The following is a 20,665-nucleotide window of genomic DNA, read 5'->3' on the forward strand; positions in this document are numbered from 1 at the left end:
CTGCTGGTAGTTTTAGTTTCTTCTTTAAAGTATAATTTCATTTATTTAAAAAAAAAAAAGTATAATTAAAGGGATTAAAGGGATAGTTCAACAAAAATAAATAAATAAATAAATTCTATCATCATTTAGCTACTCACCCTCATGTTGTTTCAAACCTGAATGACTTACTTTCTTTTGCGCAACATAAAAGAAGGTATTTTGAATACTGTTTATAACTAAGCTGTTTTGGTCACTAGTGACTTTCATTGCATGAACAAAAATATCTTTATATGTTCCATACTTTATGTTAGGCCATTGTAGCCTAAACATTTCACACAATAATAGCTTTAAATTATTCTGGTAGCCAATGTTGATATTTGAAATCACCAAAACAAACACGCCCCTACCCCAAAAGGGTCTTGCCCCTATTTTGATAGCTCCGCCCCACATATACGTACTCAACCCAGGCAACGATTAGTTCTGTGAAACAAAGCAAAACCTCTCCTCCACATCACGAGTAGACACGCCCCTTATTGCTGATTGGCTACAAGTTTGTTTTGCGATTCGGCCCGAATCAGTTTTCTAAAGCGTTTTTGAAAAATCACATACCCTGCCTTTAAAGGGATTAAAGGGATAGTTCAACAAAAATAAATAAATAAATAAATTCTATCATCATTTAGCTACTCACCCTCATGTTGTTTCAAACCTGAATGACTTACTTTCTTTTGCGCAACATAAAAGAAGGTATTTTGAATACTGTTTAACTAAGCTGTTTTGGTCACTAGTGACTTTCATTGCATGAACAAAAAATACTGAGATGTTTCTCAATTTTTAGAAAAAAACAAAACAAAACTTAAGTATGAAAATATAATATATATTGCAATGCACACAGGCCTCAATTATCAGTATGAGAACCGATGAAAAGTGGGAGGAAACACAGAAGGAAACTGAAACATTCTGTCAGTCACTTGACATTCCTGCAATGAGGGTGAACGCAAACTCACGCTGTCTTTGACTGGTGTGTTGTCACAAGCTCCCTGAGACAAAGAGAATAGCAAACAACCAGCACACAGAGTATAAAACAGAAATAGGCCCAACAGCTGTACTTTCCTGTTTTAGACATGCTATTGAGTGTTGATTCGGGTTTTCCACTCAATCCATAGAAAAAGAAAGGAGCTAGAATGGGCAAATGTCAATGTTAGCAAAAGCAGTGTTTCTCCACAGGTCAGTAGTCCACAATTATCTCTGGTCCACAATTCTTATCACCTTTCATGATTTTGTTTTGTACTCTTTTGTATGTCAAATTATAAGTTTCTTCTTTAAAGTACATTTTAAATCAAGGGGTCTGCCTAATTCACAATATACACGCACCCAAAAACAAACTCATCTACATTTTGGATGGCCTGAGGGTGAGTACCTTTTCAGCTATTTTTTTTGTTTTTTTTGTTTTTTTTGGGTGAACTTTTCTTTTAATAATCTTTTGTCGTGCTTTAAAGAAGTACTTATTTTGATGTGACTAACATGCTAAAGCACATGTATGCATACTTGATTTGAACTGTAGTGTAATTATAAATACATTTAAACAGTGGTGGACGAAGTACACAAATCAAGTACTTGAGTAAAAGTACAGATACGTATAATAAAATATTACTCCAGTAAAAGTAAAAGTACTCCTTTTTCAATTTTACTCGAGTGAAAGTACAAAAGTATTCGCTTTTTTATGTACTTAAGAAAAAAGGGCTGATATATAGATTTATTTTGAAATTTTATATAGTCTACTTAATTTAATTTTATATTAGCACATATTTTTTATAATCCTACTGCTCAAAATACCTGGGATTTTCTCAAAAAATACCAATATTATTTAAATTAAAATTCACAAATCGATTCTTTCGAAGCCATATTTATGCGCATATTGCTGTTTATCGTATTAAAGTTGTATCAATAAGAATCTGGATATCAATAAGCCGGTTTAACTGCATGTGTCTCAATTTCATGCATCAATAATTGGCTCATTCAGTTTTCAGTTGTTGATTTGTGAAGTTGCTTGGATATGATTCTTCATCGGTTAGTTCAGATCGATTCAAATGATTCATTGAAAAGATCCGAGTTTTTTTTTTTAAAGATCAGAATTGTTCGCAAACGGACGTCACTAATACAAAGACGAGATTTAAAAAAAAAAAAATTTTTTTTATTAAGGTTCTAAATTGTTGTTTTACATTTACCTAAATTAATGTTCAGTTGTAGTTAAAATTAAAATATTACCCAGTGGCAATATTAGCATTAAAAAAAAACGTGTATGCTTCATTTACTTAGAACGACAAAACACTAAAGCTACAAGAGAACGTGACAACTAAGTTAATTAAACTTTGGAGACTTTAATCATTCTTAAAACTGAGCAGTTTGCATCATTATTACCAGAGTGAACTTATTGCCAGTATATTTCTCGCTATCCACAAGCAATTTAACTTACAGAACAAACCGCAATTGACCGATTTTGATCGATCTGTGGACTAGCAAGGGACATTTCAGTAGCAGGTCGATAAATGTTGGTAAGTCGACTTCATATTCAAAATAAAACTCAAATTACTATCATTAGAACCCCGCTGAAAGCTAAAACTTCTTATATAATGGCTGCCATGTTGTTGACTTTAGGCAAATCTCATGGATCAGTCCGTGATTCAGCCTGAAACAAGTAAGTACCCAGCTAACAAAAATGAGTTGTCAGGAACGTTTTTTTCTAACATTTACATAACGTTAGTGAAAGTTATGGGAACGTTCCCTGTTAGCTGGGTAGCCACTTTTCTCGTGGTTTTAACGTTACCTACGAGCTAATGTTTGATCAATGAACTTTGCTTATTGTTTTTATTGATCCAGTGGAACTGGTGGTTGTCACTCATGTTGTGGATGCCATCACGTTTTGGGCTCAGGTAAGCTTTAATAGTTACTGTTTACCAAGTTCATTTGACATGACAAAGTGGGGTAAACTTTTCCTTTGATGTCAGATTGAATTGATTGCTATTGTTACTTTGAGTCAAAAATGTTAACTGCTACAACATTTCTTCTAGAGTTGCTGGTTTTTGTCAGTGGTGGACGAAGTAAATCAAGTACTTGAGTAAAAGTACAGATACGTATAATAAAATATTACTCCAGTAAAAGTACTCCTTTTTCAATTTTACTCAAGTGAAAGTACAAAAGTACTCAATTTTTTATTACTTAAGTAAAAAAGTACTGATAGATTTATTTTGAAATTTTATATAGTCTACTTAATTTAATTTTATATTAGCACATATTTTTATAATCCTACTGCTCAAAATACCTGGGATTTTCCCAAAATAACCACTATATGGAGTCGAGATATATTTTTGTTGTTGATATGGACTACGTTGACGAGAGTGATGTAGTAATGTTCACTATGAAGCTTACACTGCAGTGTACCTGAGAGACAACAGATTTGATTTTCACCAGTAAGAAAAAAGTGTTTTAAAGCTTGTTGTTTTGCAGAACATCACAGTTATACTGTATATGACATGAAGGCCTGAAGTTAGATAGAACATTTTAAGGAAAATATAATTATATGCGTCTCGGAGCTCGTGATATATTATAAGGAGTAACGATAAGTTTTATGAAATGTAGTGAAGTAAAAAGTAAGATCTTATGCTTTGGAGTGTAGTGAAGTAAAAGTAAAAGTTACTCAAAATAAAACGACTCCAGTAAAGTACAGATACTTGAAAAATGTACTTAAGTACAGTAACGAAGTAAAGCTACTCCGTTACTGTCCACCACTGCATTTAAACACATTATATAAAAGTTTCAATAGAAATGACATTAAAGTACGTTTTAGTTATCATAAGTGCTTGTCAGTACATTCGATAATACACTTTACCAATATTTAAAAGACAATAGAAGTAATTATAAATTATATACAGTAGTTCAACTAACTGTGTTTAATATAAATTTAAACTATAATACATTTCCATTTAATTGCAATTAAAATGCCATTCAGTGTCCAAAAACATTACTTTCAATTTGCACTGAAGCACATTCTTTAAAGGTGCTATATGAGATTTTTCAACCTCTAGATGTCGCACAGGAGCACCGCATCTCAGACAAAAACAAACACGCGCCCCCGAAAACTCAACAGAAAAACTGGGATTACAGCCACGCAGAGGGGTCCTGACAGCACTGTCTGCTAGGATGTCATTAATAATCTACATCTTTACACGGCAAACTGCTGTTTGCTGATTCTATATATTTGTAAAAATCATATATAGCACCTTTAAAGTAGCCTATTTCTTTAATAAGCACTCTTTTTAAAAGCATGCTAAAGTGTACTCCTTTTTTCACAAGGGACAATTCATTCAGGTTTTTTGAATTTTCTAGTTAAAACAAATTTAACAGTGATTTTAAAGAAGGTAAAGCTGTGGAGGCAGACACACCTACACTTAAGCCTTCAGCTTTACTCTGCGGTTAGTTCAGCAGCTGGAGACTGTCTGGCCACATAAATAAATAAAAAGGACTGATTTCGACCCACACAAGGTGATCAGAGAGAAGCAACAAGTAACAATGTTATATTATCAATAATGTAGATAATATTATAAATTAATGTAACAAACTTTGTGATTTTATGTTTGTTTCGTTTTATATCATTGATGTGAACTTTCTGCAATTCATGCTAGCAATAGCCTAAAGAAGTGATGCTGCCATTTAGCTAACCTACAGAATGTTTGCTGTTTTGTAAAACACGCATGGTCAGTTTTCCTCTTCTGCAGTCTGACACCTTGAGAATATATAATACAGAAACTGTCCTGCTGAAAAAAAAAGAGAAAAAACAGAAGCTTTGGAATTGTATCATGTTTTATAATTACAATATCATGTGTAATCTGTGGTGTCAAGTCAGTTGGAGCCTCATCAAAAGTGCACATATGCATCAAATACCTCTGAAGCTGAGCGGTGTTTACCTGAAGTAAATGTACCCTGGTACATAACCTCTGGTACAAAGCCGTTATTGTTACTAACTACTTTATTTTGATGGTCCCTTTAACACATTCTGTTGACTATAAGTAACATTGCACCGTCATGTCTACTAACTCTCATTAGAGTATTAGTAGAGTATTAGTAGACTGGTTAGAATAATTTGACGTACTTGCAAAGTTACTTATAGTGAGTAGAATGTCTGTTGGGAGACCATGACAATAAAGAGTTAGCAGATATTAAGAAAGCAGTCTACTAATACTCTGATGAGAGTTAGTAGATATGTAGGTGCAACGTTATTGTCAACAGAATGTTCAAAAGGGACCGTCAAAATAAAGTGTTACTTTTGATCTTAACAGCTGAGTTAACGTAACAATTTAGTTGCTAATCCTGCTTTCTGGATGAATATTTTGCTTTTGATTCAGTAATTCTCTGACCTCCAGACTGATGGAAGGCCAGACTGAATTTCGGATACAGCACAAAACAGAAGCTCAAACGGCATTTGCAGATATAAATGTAGACTAGGCTATCCTGCATGAAACTGATGATGAACTCTTAGCACTCCTCCTCCACCCACAATATACAGACCAGCTACTTTAAAACTGCTTATGAAGACGTTTTGCAGGCTGTAAACCTCCACTTTGGGTTTGGAGAAAAATGCTGACTACAAGCCTGCATGGCTGAGTTTGACTTGAGGCCTAACTCTCATAAAACAAAGAGTCTTTCTGTGTGGATCGAGGGGAGTAACAGTATCCCTGAGCCATTTAAATCCACGGATGCATTTGTTTGAGTCAGTGGAGACGCTCGAGTCTCCTCGCTCATCTCTAGATGCTCATTAAACGGTTCTGCTCTTCCAGTTCTGTGATTAGCACTAGAATCTCCACATGTGTGATGCTTCCATAAACGCCCATCAGCTCGACAGCAGCAGCCAGAATTTGAGAGCTCAACATTTTTAAATGCACCTGTAGAGCACAATAATGGTGTGACTAATGAATTCAAGACAAGTGGACAGGGTACTATATTAATGAATCTAGGTTTAAAGCTCCCATCACCAGACATGAGACATTTGAAATATTGCACAGGAAAACAGATCTGCCACACTGGTCAAATATCAGACTGGATGATTTACGCTGATGATGCTGCTCCATAAACTGTCCCACACACATTGGGTTCAGGGGGTCACGGCATTCGAGAAGAAAAACCTCTATAAACTAAGCGCATGAAAAAAGAAGCAACACTTACCAGGGCACTTTGTCAGTTTCTCAAAGTTTGCAGTTTCCAGTCAGTAAGGCAGCACATTTGGTCTTGAGAGTCTCCACTGTGCGATGTTCACTGCGGATCTGGGACTCGCTAGACGTGGCTATAGCCTGAAATGAGCTGAGCCCACATCTCTTCGTCAGTCAAGCAGCATAGTTTCTGCTGGGCAAAAGTCCAACCAGACACGAAACCAGTCTATTTCTGTCTGCCATATGAGCGGCAGGGTTGTGCTTTTCAAGACATTCTGTGGTCAAACATGTAATTGTGGAGTGACCGGCTATGGTAAAGTGTAATTGTAGACTTCATCGGATCCAGCCCAGCTGCCAACGGTACATGGTTAAGAACTTTAAACTCCCTTAAAAACAACTCGAGTCACATAAATAAATGTGGGCCTGGAATCCAGATGTGGAATAGGGGAGGGACGAGAGAGGTAACAGACGCTGGGGAAAACAGTGAGGAGAGCCAGCAGGCAGAGCTGCTGCTGAGATGGGAAGGAAAACTTTTCGTTTTTTGTTTTTTATGTGACAAGACGACTGTTTTTTGAAAAATCTCAGAAGAGGGGAGATTTTGGGAGGAGCTGACTGGGCTGTTATTCCTAGACTTTTACCATTAAACTTTCAGGGTATCTGATTTCGCCTCAGCTACTCTGTGGAAAAATCAGCCATGAAAAAAAAGGCCTATGAAAACAAAAGACAGCACATGCTGAGGAACGCATAGTCCATTTCACTGGAACTCATCAGTTCAAAAGCACATTTAGATGTTCATGCAGACCTTGATGCTGAAATATACAAAAAAAAAAAGGGGGTAGAAATATGACCCTTTGCACTTTTATGGCTTACTGAAAAAGACGAGTGACTCTCTGGGTGTTTATAAAGAAGGAGATCCTTGCTCACACTGTTACGATTTATTTTCAACTTCAATGACTAAATGACAAACAGCTGTTCACTATTAAGAGCGCTCTCTTCAGTGGCTCGCTAGGAACATCACTGAGAATATTACAAAACCCCGCAAAAAAGAGAAGAACAGAAAAAAAACCTGATTTCAAGCCTGCCACGATCTTCCATGCAAACTTTCCATGTGGATACCGCAAGAGCCTCCGCAGCTGAGTTCATCCAAATGGATTGCATGGAGACCGTAAAAACAACTAGTGAAAAATAAATTTCTTTGAAATAATGGCTATAATTTTGGGTTATATAATGTGCTCAAAGTACACCAACTTCCAGTAAATTGCCATTAACCACAAGCACACCAGAAGTACATATCTTTCCTCTTTGTTTTTCTTCTGCAACAGTATGTGTGCAGGAAAACCATTCCTTTTTTCACATTTTTATTTCAAATGAACAAACTGATTAAGTACCTCAATGCATAATTACAGACATAAGTTTGTAGTAACTGATTACATGTAATCTGGATTATGTAATCAGATTCCAAAAATTAAGTACTTGTAATTATATTAAATTAATTGTTAAAATACTCGTAATCAGTTACTTTTTTATTGATTACATGATTAAATATTATTCACACAATAACAATAAATTATTCATAATTATTCGTAATTCATCGAATCCTTAATTCCTTCAAATGTTCCTTTCTAACATAGCCTACCGTTTATATACACTCAGAAAGTCTTCCAGTTTTGTGGACATTCATAAAAGACCAGTCATTAGTCAGGTGGCTACACAGCATTTAACTACTGAATTTACAGAAATCATTTCAGGTTTAAGAACTGTTTTAACATTGCATCATGGACACATTAATTGTTTATTTGTTTTAAAATGATTTATTTTAATTTTACATTTTTATAATTGAATTAATTATTAGCTTTTCATTAAACTCATGTGTTTGGGAAACTGCATGTTTAATGCATTTCATGTTGCTAATATTAGGGTTCCCCAACAACGTTATTACCTAACAATAAATGGACATTTTTTTTTTCCTCCTTGTATTTTTTAAATCAATATGGTACAAGGTTATCCTGTTTAAATCAATGTGATAAACAAGTTAGGTCAAAAGTAATCAAACAGTAGTTTTGTTATATTACCTAAAATATGTAATGTAATGGAGTGCATTACTAACTACAATTTTTGTCCTGTAATTTGGAATCAGTAATGGACTACAATTTGTAAGTAATCTACCCAGCTCTGATTACAGATGCTGTATATGTTCTGCGGTTTAGGAATTACAAATTACTCTCTAGCAAAGTGTTTTAAGTTGAATTGATGTTTGTTATACGTTGATGTACTTTTCAAATCATCAGAAAAAGTCATCAGAAATCTGAAGGATTATTTTTGTCATTCTCGACACAATAAAAGAGACACTGGAAACATGGACAAACGACAAGAGTATTTTATTTATGCTTTTGAAAAACAGTTCTTTCTAAAGAGGATATGTTCAGATATTAAACTTGTGCATCATCCTCCAGTGTTTGTGTTGCAGACATGAATGATCCTCAGCTCCTGTGTTTTCACTTGTTGGTGAAAAACAGGTGAAACAGGTGAAAAAATCCCACAGACACAATATGAAGAGAGAACCGTGCCATAGAGAGCAGTTGAAACAAACCCCTGAAGTTGGGAACACCTTTAGTAATACTTCTATCACTAAGGATTTCTTGGGTTTGTTTCAATTGGCTGCATAATATCAGCAACTTCATATCTATTTTTAAATAACCATCAAAACCATTCGTTTTAAAGTAAAACATTTTTTTAAAAGCAGGCTTTTAAAATGAGACTCATTCTGCCATCTGTTGGACGATGATGGTACAACACTTTCTCAAGTTTGAACACTCAGAAAAAAAGGTACAAAAGCTGTCACTGGGGCGGTACCTTTTCAAAAGGTACACTTTTGTACCTTTTAGGTACTAATATGTACACTTTAGGTACTAATATGTACCTTTAAGGTACCAATATGGACTCTTTAGGTACAAAGTTGTGCCTTTTGAAGAGGTACCACCTCAGTGATAACTATTGTACCTTTTTTTCTGAGAGTGAATGAACTGGACAGATCAGGAAAGGTCTAAACTGAAAGGACTTGATGAATGATCAAAGGTAGCTATTTGATGGTTCAGCTAATGCATTTTAAAACCACAATGTCAGCAAAGCTGTAACAAGCTCTATTATAACAGGATTATATCAAGTCCAAGCCATTTTGGTGTTCACTCAATAGTTTTATATTGTTTTGTCATTTCCTGATGCTAATGGCCCTTATCTTCACCTGCTACAGGTTTATAACAGACCCCGCAGATGTGAAACGATACCATGCGATTCAGTTAGAGAGAGGATGCTGAATGAAGTCATGTTTGTGAGTCCTGTGGGGTTCTTTGTATGTGGGCAGTTCAGCAGGTCTCACCTGTTTGTTTAGAAATCTGAGTGAGAACAGAACAGATGCTCTCCCAAAGCAGCCTTTTCTACGGCTTCCGAAATGCAAACACTAATGCCTTCACTCAGATGGATCCACAATACATTTAATCTTCTCAGAAGTTCGTAACAATCACAAAGTTAATATCTAGTATTTCCCATTTAGTATCACAACCTACACAAGCAAGTAGGCACATATACACAGCCGTCCTCAAGTCTTGATCAGGCTGGATTTATTCTGCCCTCACAGAGATGGAGAATAAACACTCAATATCTTTATGAATCTGATTTATTTTGTATAAAAATCTAGATTTCTTTGTATTTTAGACACTGTCAATACATAAGGAATAATATAACACAGGTGCTTAAGTGCATTTTTAAAATTCCGCCTTGAGAGAGATCAATACCGCTATTTCAGCTTGGAAAGTGAGACGATTTCTGTAGCTGTAGTTGTTCTGTTCTCTCCGATTGAAAATGAATTGGCCCCGAGTTCACAGCTGAAACAGAAAAAAAAATAAATAAATAAAAATAAAAACAATCAGGGACTCGTGCCCACAAGACATACAGAAAAGACTCTCAAAAGCATTTTCATACCCCGCATGACTGGAGCCGCTCACATCCGCGAGTTTCTCCTCCGACGGCCGAATGCTTGGGAGCCCACGTTAGTCGGGACGAAGTTGCTGTTGCCCATCCCACCGGAACGGCTCAGGAAGTCCGCCAGACGGTGAGTGACACACGTGGCTGTGTTACACGCGCGCTTCTGTGGCGAAACGCTGCTTCAACACAGAGCGAGACCAGACTTCAGAAGACACGCTCTCTCTGTTAGACATTTACAGCAGTCATTAGATTACGTTCATGCATTATTCATAGATATATATATCCTATAAAAGAGTTTACGTATATATAGTGGTGATATTTATGCCATTATTATTAGCTCACATTCACAGATGTCATTTCAGACGTCTTACCTGCAGAATTCTTCATGTATTGGATGTTTATTTGTAGAGGCACTCAATGATAACATACATATAAAATGAATTCGAATTAATGTAACTAATAATCTGACAAAGTAAGAGTTCCTGATATAAAAAATAACTTTATTGAACTTGAACACTTTAAAGAAATCATACTTTTTTTTATTTGGTTATTATCAGTAGATATTATTTTTATAATACATGTATTCAGTTATTCAAGAGGCATGTGTAAAATGCACAGAAAACTATTCCTGAATTTGACTATGTACAGAAGAAATTTTATCTAGATTTTTAACATGCCTTTCTCTGCCAAAAGAAAGAAAGAAAAAAAAGACCACAGCAACCAGCCGTTTGTGTGCGATCAGTCAAGCAGGCAGAATCCACATGCAACGGGACCGTAGAACACACAGTTAGGGTTAGATGGCGTTAAACGTTTCTTCGTAGCTTGTAAACTGATTGCCCTCGAGCAGGCTGCGTTTCTTGCCGGGCGTACCGGCGCCCACGTCCGTCTGCGGGAACGTTTGTAATTTGTGCAGCTCCTGGGAGAGTTTTCCCAGCACGCAGGTGCTGAGATTGGAGCAACGCTTGGACAGGAATCTGCCCTGGCTGTCGGGAGAAACACACATGCAGACAGGCGTATCATCACAGACATGCAGGGTCCCACCCAGACCACCGTTAGTGTTCATACAGAGCCCGTCACTGCATGCATCAGGTTAAGAGAGAGAACATGCTGTGCGTCTAACGAACAAAACTCTTGGGGTTAACATGCAGCCATTCCAGTGAACGGGAAGATTGACATGCTGCTGCTGTTAGGACATTCCCTCGGCAAGCAGACAGGGTTTTACTGCATTATACTGAAATAAAAGAAGATACACCTCATTCGGGCAGAGAGACTTTGTCACAAATCTCAGTGGATTCCTCGCTTTACTAACTCCGCTAGGAGTCACAGGCATTTGGATCTACTTTGATTGCCTCTTGCAGAATGAAAGCAAAAGTCGGTAGTTTAAAATACACACACTCTTTCCACTGAAAACCCTCCACTAAGAAAATCCTCAAATACAGCAGAACCTGTGAGAGAATGCTGAGGTTGTACCTGTTGTCATCATTCGTTGGCTCCAGTTCCTCTGCCGTCATCTGCACTACGTTTTTGACTATAGCACTCAGTAATCTTCGTGCTTCGTAGTCCATGAGTGCAAATCTGTCTGTCAGAGACTCTGAACCAGGTCTGAAGATCAAACAATGACGGAGAAGAGCAACAGTTTGCAACCTGATGAGATACAGCTGAAGAACCCATCAGCTAATGTCACAGACAAAAAATGACAGAGAGTTTACCTTGCTGGGGCAGCGTTTGAGCTGGACATCTGGCACACGACTGCGGCATAAGCAACAAGGAAGGCAGAGATCTTCAACATAAACATGGTACCCTGAGACAAAAATACAGTGAAGCTTTAAAACGGATTTGGAAATTCACCGTCTATCTGATTTTACTCTCAAATTCTGTGAGGGTGGGCTGCACCACATACAAAACTCATTGCCTTCTACAAGAAGCTGTGAATATCTGCCGACTAGGGTCCTCTCCTCATTCCTCACTCACTCCTTAAACCAGTTAGTAGAAGGAAAGATGTCCCTGTCCAAAACCACAAAGATTTCTATCTCACAAAACATAAATTTTTAGAAGTCTTACCTCACCTTGTCTTGCTGCTTGATAAAAAATATTGATTCTCTGAACCTGATGACCGCCTTGATACTACTGTGTGCAGCTTCAATGGTCAAGCCCCTATATATTCACTATGAGGAGTTGTGTAGTATCCGTGTAGGTGTTTAATTATCTCCCATTGGCCAATCATCAGACAAACAGGCACCAGTCAGCCAATCATGGCTCTGGCGCACTGATAATGTCTAAAGATTTACTGACGTCATTCTTTAGCCATTAAGTGCTCCATTCAGTAAACTCACACTCTTCGGTATCTGCACTTGCATCTACATTTGGGTCATTCATTTTGCTTAAATTGAATAAATGCTCTGAATACCATGAGATCAATACTTTACTGTCATCCAAAGCTGTTGCATCACTGTGATCCAGTGGCCATGAAGGACTCGCTCACGCAGCCATCTGCTGGTGAGACTACTAGTTCACAGCGCAGCACCAGATCACAATTTCATTATGAATTATGACACTATGTTGTAGCTTTTATTTCAGACTACTACTACTTTTACTACTTTTGTGTGCATCTTACAGGAGCTAAACTAATCAGTTAACAATTGTTTTCACTGTCATGTGATTTCTGACATGACAGGAGATGTCCTATGTGACAGGGACCATTAAAATCTGTTACATAAATTTAGGTTACACTTTACAATAAGGTTCCTTTTGTTAACATTAGTTAACGACATTAGTCAATATTAACTATCAATGAAAAATACTTAAAATATTAAAGTGTTTATTCAACTTAGTGATTAATAAAGCATTTACTAATTTTATTTGGAAATAACTTTAGTTATTTTAACTTTGTTAATTTATTGTAAAGTGTAACCTATATTTAATCTGACATATTAAAAAAATCCATAAAATAATGTGAATCTGAGCATCAATCTTTATGTATACGTGTGGGTTTCTGAGGACAACTGGAAAAAGCATGTACAAATATTAAATGCTGTAAAAACTGAATGGTAATTCTTTACAATAATCTAATTTGTAGGGATGGGTATCGTTTACATTTTATCGATACCGATACCGATACTGCTGATGTGAAAAGTTGTTACACATTTCAAGTTATTTTATTACTGCTGAATTTTAGCAACTGTATTAAAGTTCTTCAGTCAAGAGAAGCGAGTTATTTTTCTCTTTGTGTTTTGTTATGAAAATTGTCATCATTTACTCTCAAGTTGTTTTAAACCTGAATGAGTTTCTTTCTTCTGTTGAACATAAAAGTTATTTTGAAGAATGTGGGAAACTAAACAGTTGCTGGTCCACAGTGACTTCCATATTTATTTTTCCTGTATCAAAGTCAGTGGGGACCAGCAACTGTTTGGTTACCCACATTCTTAAATATCTTCTTTTGTGTTCAGCACAAGAAAGAAATGAATACAGGTTTGGTACAACATGACAGTGAGTAAATAATGACAGAATTGTAATTTTTGGGTGAACTATCCCTTTAATGACAATCGGCAGCATGTTTAGTGCTGTTGCTTTAAGAGCTGCAAGCATCTGTTTTTCTCTCAACTGTTTGCTTTCACTTTAGACATAAGTTAACTAACTGTGTATGTAAACCTTGTGTGTTTTTGAGAGTATTAGCGCAATCAGTAATCAGGTGCTGTTTGACCGGCCTTTTAGTGTACACACGCTTCAGGTGTACCTGCTCTGAATAACTGCACGTCAGAACAACACGCAAATAAAACGTTTAACCGGCAAGGTTTTGAAGCACACGCAAATAATGTACTTTTGTAATTGCGAATAAGTGAAGTGTCTCGTGAGTGTAACTCTACCGCTGAATTAACATTTGATGTGAATGTGTTGCGCGAGTTGCAGTTGGAGCTGGAGCAGATGTTACGGTTTATCTGGTGACCAACTTCCCGTTTCAGGTCTCCGCTCCAGATGTGATGGAACGACCGCAGCAGATTCACCGATTCTGAAAGCACAAACGGATGTGATATAAAGCTGTCTAATAAACGCACAGTTGCTCATTACATGGTTTTGTTATTCTTGCAAAGATTTCACATTATTGGTATGATCGCCCGTAGCGGCTTCAGTACGGAAATGTCTGTTTGGCACGGGTTTCGAATACGCGCTGAAAGAAACCACGCGCGCGTCAGACGCCAGTAATGAACCACTGAGCCACCGAACTGCACTGGTTTAGCCGCATATTTCTGGGTTGAAGACAGGATTTTACTCTCGGCGTCAGTGTGCGGCTGGCTGAATCAAGGAAATGTGACCGTTGACCTGTGTTTACCATGGAATCAATGTTAAATTTGTGGCTGCTATGGTTTAATTACAAACGCTATATCGTTAAACTATATTTACTATAGTAAAAATATGGTATATTTTCTTCAGAAACTATAGCTGATGTCTCATTTGATGTAACGTTACGCAGTAACGCTATTTCCACGTTGTTTTGCCATTATTTTCTCGTAGAAATACTTTGGAAACATGCCACTTGATTTCTTTATTTGATTGTAGGGAATGAAATGACCCACCTCTGTGTCGCTTTAGATACTCACACTAGTAGATTGATGGCCTTTAAAAACATTTTAATGAGTTTTTTAAATATAGCTGAACCCCTTGAAAGAAACCGCGCGCGCGTCAGACGCCAGTAATGAACCACTGAGCCACCGAACTGCACTGGTTTAGCCGCAGATTTCTGGGTTGAAGACAGGATTTTACTCTCGGCGTCAGTGTGCGGCTGGCTGAATCAAGGAAATGTGACCGTTGACCTGTGTTTACCATGGAATCAATGTTAAATTTGTGGCTGCTATGGTTTAATTACAAACGCTATATCGTTAAACTATATTTACTATAGTAAAAATATGGTATATTTTCTTCAGAAACTATAGCTGATGTCTCATTTGATGTAACGTTACGCAGTAACGCTATTTCCACGTTGTTTTGCCATTATTTTCTCGTAGAAATACTTTGGAAACATGCCACTTGATTTCTTTATTTGATTGTAGGGAATGAAATGACCCACCTCTGTGTCGCTTTAGATACTCACACTAGTAGATTGATGGCCTTTAAAAACATTTTAATGAGTTTTTTAAATATAGCTGAACCCCTTGAAGTGTAAAATACTTACATTCTAAATGTAGTATTGGATACATGCTAATATGTAAGGTGCTATGTAGGCTATGGGGCGTCCTTATATGCAATAACATAACGCAGTGTTTTGCTGCGTTAATTTTGTTACTTTCCACAATGTGTATTTTTTTCTGATTGTATATCAAAACATATGATTGTTTAGCTTAACGGTTTACGTAATTTATAAGCAGTATTTTGACGAGAAAATGACATTCAGATTTCATATATAATCAAATGAGATATCTAGTGACAAGTTAACACGTTTACAAAGTAATATTTGTAAGCAGAGTTTTTACTGGAAATAACGTTAATATCATAGACTGTATAAAAACATGGACGTAGTGTCCGTGACGTCACCCGTAGGGTTCCGAAGATAGTTTTTGAAGCTCAAAAGTGGGCGGAGGCGGCCGTCGCCATCTTGGCAGCACGTCACTCCCGGATAATCGAAGATGGGCAAAGAGGCGGGAGCTGGTTGTTGAAACCACGCCCACCTAGCTCGTTTTCTGCTGTAAAGTTGGGCATTTTAACATGGGGAGTCTATGGGATTGACTCCCTTTTGCAGCCAGCCTCTAGCGGCCAGTTGACGAATTACAGTTTAAGTCACTTCCTTGTTGGCTTCACGAGAGAGAGCGGGAGGTTGCCGCTCGGTTAATATATTGCAACAGTAAAATTAATTTTTGGTAAGCAAACACAGAGGTCACAAGTTAACACAGGCATATTCAAAGAATCAAAGTTTCAAACTACCTTAAGTCACAGCGTAAAAAGAAGCTTATGTACCAGAAATGTATCAGTGTGGTTGAATAGCTCAACGTGATTGCACCTGTCGTATAAAAAAGTAACATTAGGCTATAACATTTATATGCAGCTTTTCGACTACAGTATAAAAATCAAGTGACATGCTTCCAAAGTATTTCTGCGAGAAAATAACGGCAAAACAACGTGGAAATAGCGTTACTGCGTTCATCAAATGAGACATCAGCTATAGTTTCTGAAGAAAATGTACCATGTTTTTACTAAAGTAAATAGTTTAACGATAAGCTATAGAGGCCACATATTTACCAAATTTACATTGTCTGAGAGTCTATGAAATGTACTCTAATATCATAAACCATAAAATGTAGTCAGCTTTCTACTATGGTTTACTTTTTAATAGTAGGTAATCACAGGTCACAGGTTAACACGGTCACATTTCCTTGATTCAGCCAGCCGCACACTGTGACGCCGAGAGTAAAATCCTGTCTTCAATCCAGAAATCTGCGGCTAAACCAGTGCAGGTCGGTAGCTCAGTGGTTCATTACTGGCGTCTCACGGCACGGCGTCTTTTAGCGCGTATTCTGAACCCGTGCCAAACAGACATTTTTGTTTATTTTCTGTACTTAAGCCGCTACGGGCGATCATACCAATAATTTGTCATCTTTACAAGAGTACTAAAATCATGTAATGAGCAACTGTGCGTTTATTAGACAGCTTTATATCACATCAGTTTGTGCTTTCAGAATCGGCGAATCTGCTGCGGTCGTTCCATCACATCTGGAGTGGAGACCTGAAACAGGAAGTTGGTCACCAGATAACACGGTCACCAATTAAACCGTAACACCGGGAGACATAGCAAATAGAGCGCATTGCTTGAGGTAGATGTTGTGTTTTGTAAGTAAATGTTTCATTGTATTACTAGTGTTGCCTCCTTTGTTCATTATTACCTGCATATATTGCATCTGACACTGGTGTCGCTTAGTTTTGTAACGTGAGCCCACACTTTTGAATGTTTCACCGCCACTGATTGCACGCAAAAACACACTGCACATGCGCATGGATATCACATGCACGTTGAGCAAATGTCGGCCACATCATTCAATGAAGAAAAATGACAAGCAGCAACTTCTAATTCGCCATTAACATTGAAGTATCGATAACAGTATAGTTTGTCCTGAAACTTATCGGTAGTCTGGTATTGACCCAATTACGTACCGGTCCAAAAAAATACCTGTTCCCGGTACCCATCCCTACCATTTGTAATCTCATGTGTAGGGCCGGATTTACCTCTTTTTGTGACATAGGCAAAAAAATTTGTGGGCCCCCCTTCCCTATTAATAGGCCTAATATTACCACCCAAGCAAACAAAAATATGTCTTAATCAGTGGAAACTGTTACAGTGTTTTCTATCGCAATAAGCGCTTGCGTTGAATGTAGTTCTTAATTTGTTTGAGAACTAAGAAAGACCGTTCCATTAATAGGCGCGGCGATGTGGCCACATAACCACTTCGGAAGTGCATTATTTCTCTAATAATTTTAACGGCCTGGAGTCACAATCACACATCAGTTGTTCAGATGATTTGTTTCAAGACATTTGACATGTTTCTGTCCTGAAATCTCGTGTGTGTTGAACTACGTCTATAATAGCGAATCTTTAAGTTGAACTGCTTCAAGAACCTCGCTACTAAGAAATGTCATGTATAGCTTTTCAGCTGCAAAACTATTTTATTGATAAATTTGCGGGGCAGCCGCAGCTCTCACAATGAGTTTCTGTTCACGTCTCCGTGTGTGTGCGCGAGTGTGTGTCTGTACTGTGTGTGCGTCTGAGAGGAGAAAAGTGTAATTTCCGTACATAAAAAAGGTTGAAGACATGGAAATAGTTTGTCATTTTTACCCTATTGCTTGTTATATTTATTTGCTCAATGTCTTCTGGGGAAGAAAGACCGTTCCATTAATAGGCGCGGCGATGTGGCCACATAACCACTTCGGAAGTGCATTATTTCTCTAATAATTTTAACGGCCTGGAGACACAATCACACATCAATTGTTCAGATGATTTTTATTTGCTCAATGTCTTCTGGGGTTTTGGTTCTTTTACTGTTGTAGATATCCCATAGTGTAACAAAAATATTATATATCTCTTCATTGTGTTTGGGCCCCCCTGGACGAGCGAGCATAGGCACGTGCCTAGAATGCCTATACGTAAATCCGGCCCTGCTCATGTGTGTACAATAGTCTCATTTGATAACATTAGTTCAGTGTTATCAACTCAAATGAACATAAATCAATAAATGCTAGTAATAAATTATTAAAAATATATATTATGTCATGTCTGTCCTGTGTCTGTGTTTCTTTAGGACTCTTATGTTGAAATGTATTTCTTTTTAATTTCAGTTTTCATTTCCTGCATTTAGTTCCTGTTTATATTAGTTTCCTTAGTGATAATTAGGTTCCTTCATCTGTCTTGTTTGGTTCATTTATACCTGTGTACTGTATGTATCTTTGTTAAAGGGATAGTTCACCCAAAAACTTGCTGTTAATTTACTCACCCTCAGGTCATCCAAGATGTAGGTGACTCTTTTCTTCAATAGAACAGTAAAGAAGATTTTTAGCTCAAACCATGGTCCTTGGTGATTGCAAGTCAAGAGCTACCGTCATTTGAAAGTCTGAAAAAGCTCTCTGTGAGAGAAACTGAACATTATTTATGACATTATTACCTGTAACCCAGAGCCTCAGGCAAACGGTCTGGAGGGATGTCCAGTTCACGATCTAATCATTCTTTTGAACCGGTTCTAGTTAAGTGGGTGAACCAGTTCACCAAATAGGACTGAACCGTCTGAAACAGTTCATGGCTCAAGCAGCACAGATCAACAAGTTACTCAATCAAAACTCATTACACTGTTTTCCAGGTTTTTCTTCTTCTTTTCTTTTCTTTTCTTCCAGAATCAATTTTAAAGTAGGCTACTTTTAATTGAATAGAAATCCCATGATGACCTTGGACCAAAATACCTGGCCGATATGTTAGTAAGATATAAACCAAAAAACTTTGCATTCACTGAACACAGCATTCAGCTCATCCAACCCCAGTCAAACCTGAACAAGCTAATCAGGGCATTCCAGATTACTAAAAAACTACAGGCAGGTGAGTTTGATCAGGGTTGGAATTGACCTGATCTCCTTGGATCTTTAAAACCCCATTTTACAGAGGTTGATATTGCAGCAACACGTATTGGTTTTAGTTTTGTGCACTTCGCTGTTCGCTCCTCCTGACGCACCAATTCAGCGCATTTTCCAGCAAAGATCGTTGTGAGATCGCAAGTTGGGAGGATGACAGCGCGAGTGTATTGCTCGTTGATTGCTGTTTTACTGTGTCTGTTCGGATACTTGAGCATAACTCACGCTATTCAAAGATGAACCACAGGTGAGAAGATCTGTTGACTTCATTATACAGCCTGAAGAAATGCAGAAATAAGTGACTCTCAGTCTTTGAAAGTAATTAACACAGTTTAGGAATGAGTAGTAGGTTTTAAAACGCTTTTGATTTGAAGCAGACAAATATGTAAAATTTGTATTTAGGTTTGAGATCGCGAAACCCTGATTTACAAATGCTGAAACCGCACTCCCTGGCCTCCCCTAATGATCCTCTTGAATCCTCTAGTGGACGGTTTCTGTCCGGCGAGGCTGACGGTCGTGCCGTCCCATCGAGGATGTTCTTCTGATAAAGACTGCCCTGGAGGACACAAATGCTGTCGATTTGACTGTGGGCCTGTTTGCGTGCTGCCTGTTTTCAGTGAGTTTCAGTTAATAATGGATGCTGAGGGTCCCAACACAGAGACAGACACACAGACAAACACATTGAATTTAATTGACTTTGCCTTTTGTTCTTCTCGTCTAAGGTAGGTTTGAATGCATCCCTTAGGATAGTTTTAAGGACAGGATGGCTTTACAAAATAAAGAGGCATAATACTTAAATAATTCAGTCTGTAGGTAAAACTGGCTATTCATGCTTTTGAGTTTTTCGTATTGTATACTGTCTATATGCACAAACTAAAGCTGACTATCTGTGTCCACGCAGTGAAGCCGGGTCAATGTCCCATACCGGAGATGATTCCACTGTGTGCTAAAAGCTGTTTCCATGATGGCCAGTGTCCTGCCACACAGAAATGTTGCCCAACCACCGCTGGCTTTTCCAAGGAGATTGTCAATTTTGGGGCAAGTAATCAAGATTAAAGGTCAAAGAGAGGCCACAGCATGATCATCACATGTAAACCCCCCCCCTCACCACCTAGAAGACAAAGAACCGACTGAGATTCCTTAGGAGACCCTTTTTAACCTCTATGGTCTTCACAGAGCATGTCCACATACATCCACAGAATGGTACAGAAACTGCCTTTCCATGCAACTAAATGACACTAAAAGGACTTGTGAGCAACTAATCATTTCTATGCATAACTCCATATTATGTATGTAACCCACATGTGTGACTATCAGGTTCTAATCACTTATTGTGTGTGTATTTTGAATAACTATTGAATAGTTTATAGGATTATATTCATGTTGGGTATGTATGAGTGTGAAAATTC

The 20,665-nt window shown here is 37.6% G+C and overlaps 2 protein-coding genes and 2 long non-coding RNA genes across 5 annotated transcripts in view; 2 read left to right on the top strand and 2 right to left on the bottom strand.

The window, feature by feature from the left end:
* LOC107716866 (protein inscuteable homolog) overlaps window positions 1-6,406 on the bottom strand; it is a 72,643-nt gene extending 66,237 nt beyond the window's left edge. The window contains exon 1 of the mRNA XM_016523475.1: window positions 6,196-6,406. The gene's annotated coding sequence lies outside the window, so the exon portion shown is untranslated. The remainder of the gene's footprint in view (window positions 1-6,195) is intronic.
* The window catches only part of LOC107716869 (uncharacterized), a 16,246-nt gene continuing 1,380 nt past the window's right edge, over window positions 5,800-20,665 (top strand). The window contains exons 1-2 of the long non-coding RNA XR_001637262.1: window positions 5,800-5,809; window positions 19,383-19,385. This is a non-coding gene — a long non-coding RNA (uncharacterized LOC107716869). The remainder of the gene's footprint in view (window positions 5,810-19,382; window positions 19,386-20,665) is intronic.
* Window positions 10,789-12,305, bottom strand: LOC107716867 (calcitonin-1-like). 2 transcript variants are annotated; one of them, XM_016523477.1, is made up of 4 exons: window positions 12,222-12,305; window positions 11,870-11,961; window positions 11,631-11,762; window positions 10,789-11,143 (listed from the first exon to the last, which is right to left on the bottom strand). In XM_016523477.1, the coding sequence occupies exons 2-4, from the start codon at window positions 11,953-11,955 to the stop codon at window positions 10,954-10,956; spliced, it is 408 nt and encodes a 135-aa protein (XP_016378963.1). In that variant the 5' UTR covers window positions 11,956-11,961; window positions 12,222-12,305; the 3' UTR covers window positions 10,789-10,953. The 2 variants fall into 2 exon arrangements, with proteins under 2 accessions (XP_016378963.1, XP_016378962.1); XM_016523476.1 differs by lacking the exon at window positions 12,222-12,305 and adding an exon at window positions 12,061-12,074.
* On the top strand, window positions 19,409-20,241 carry LOC107716868 (uncharacterized). Its single transcript, XR_001637261.1, has 3 exons — window positions 19,409-19,503; window positions 19,741-19,872; window positions 20,158-20,241. It is a non-coding gene; the product is annotated as an uncharacterized LOC107716868 (long non-coding RNA).

This window comes from Sinocyclocheilus rhinocerous, unplaced genomic scaffold (genome assembly GCF_001515625.1).
Source record: "Sinocyclocheilus rhinocerous isolate Xijiao unplaced genomic scaffold, SAMN03320098_v1.1 scaffold2435, whole genome shotgun sequence".
NCBI lineage: Eukaryota > Metazoa > Chordata > Actinopteri > Cypriniformes > Cyprinidae > Sinocyclocheilus > Sinocyclocheilus rhinocerous.

What these genes read in the sequence shown, in the direction of transcription:
- LOC107716867 (XM_016523476.1), bottom strand. An exon ending in TCAAACGCTGCCCCAGCAAG is followed by an intron (nt 11,763 to 11,869) that starts GTAAACTCTCTG and finishes TTTGATCTTCAG; the next exon opens with ACCTGGTTCAGAGTCTCTGA. An exon ending in CCAACGAATGATGACAACAG is followed by an intron (nt 11,144 to 11,630) that starts GTACAACCTCAG and finishes TTCTCCCGACAG; the next exon opens with CCAGGGCAGATTCCTGTCCA.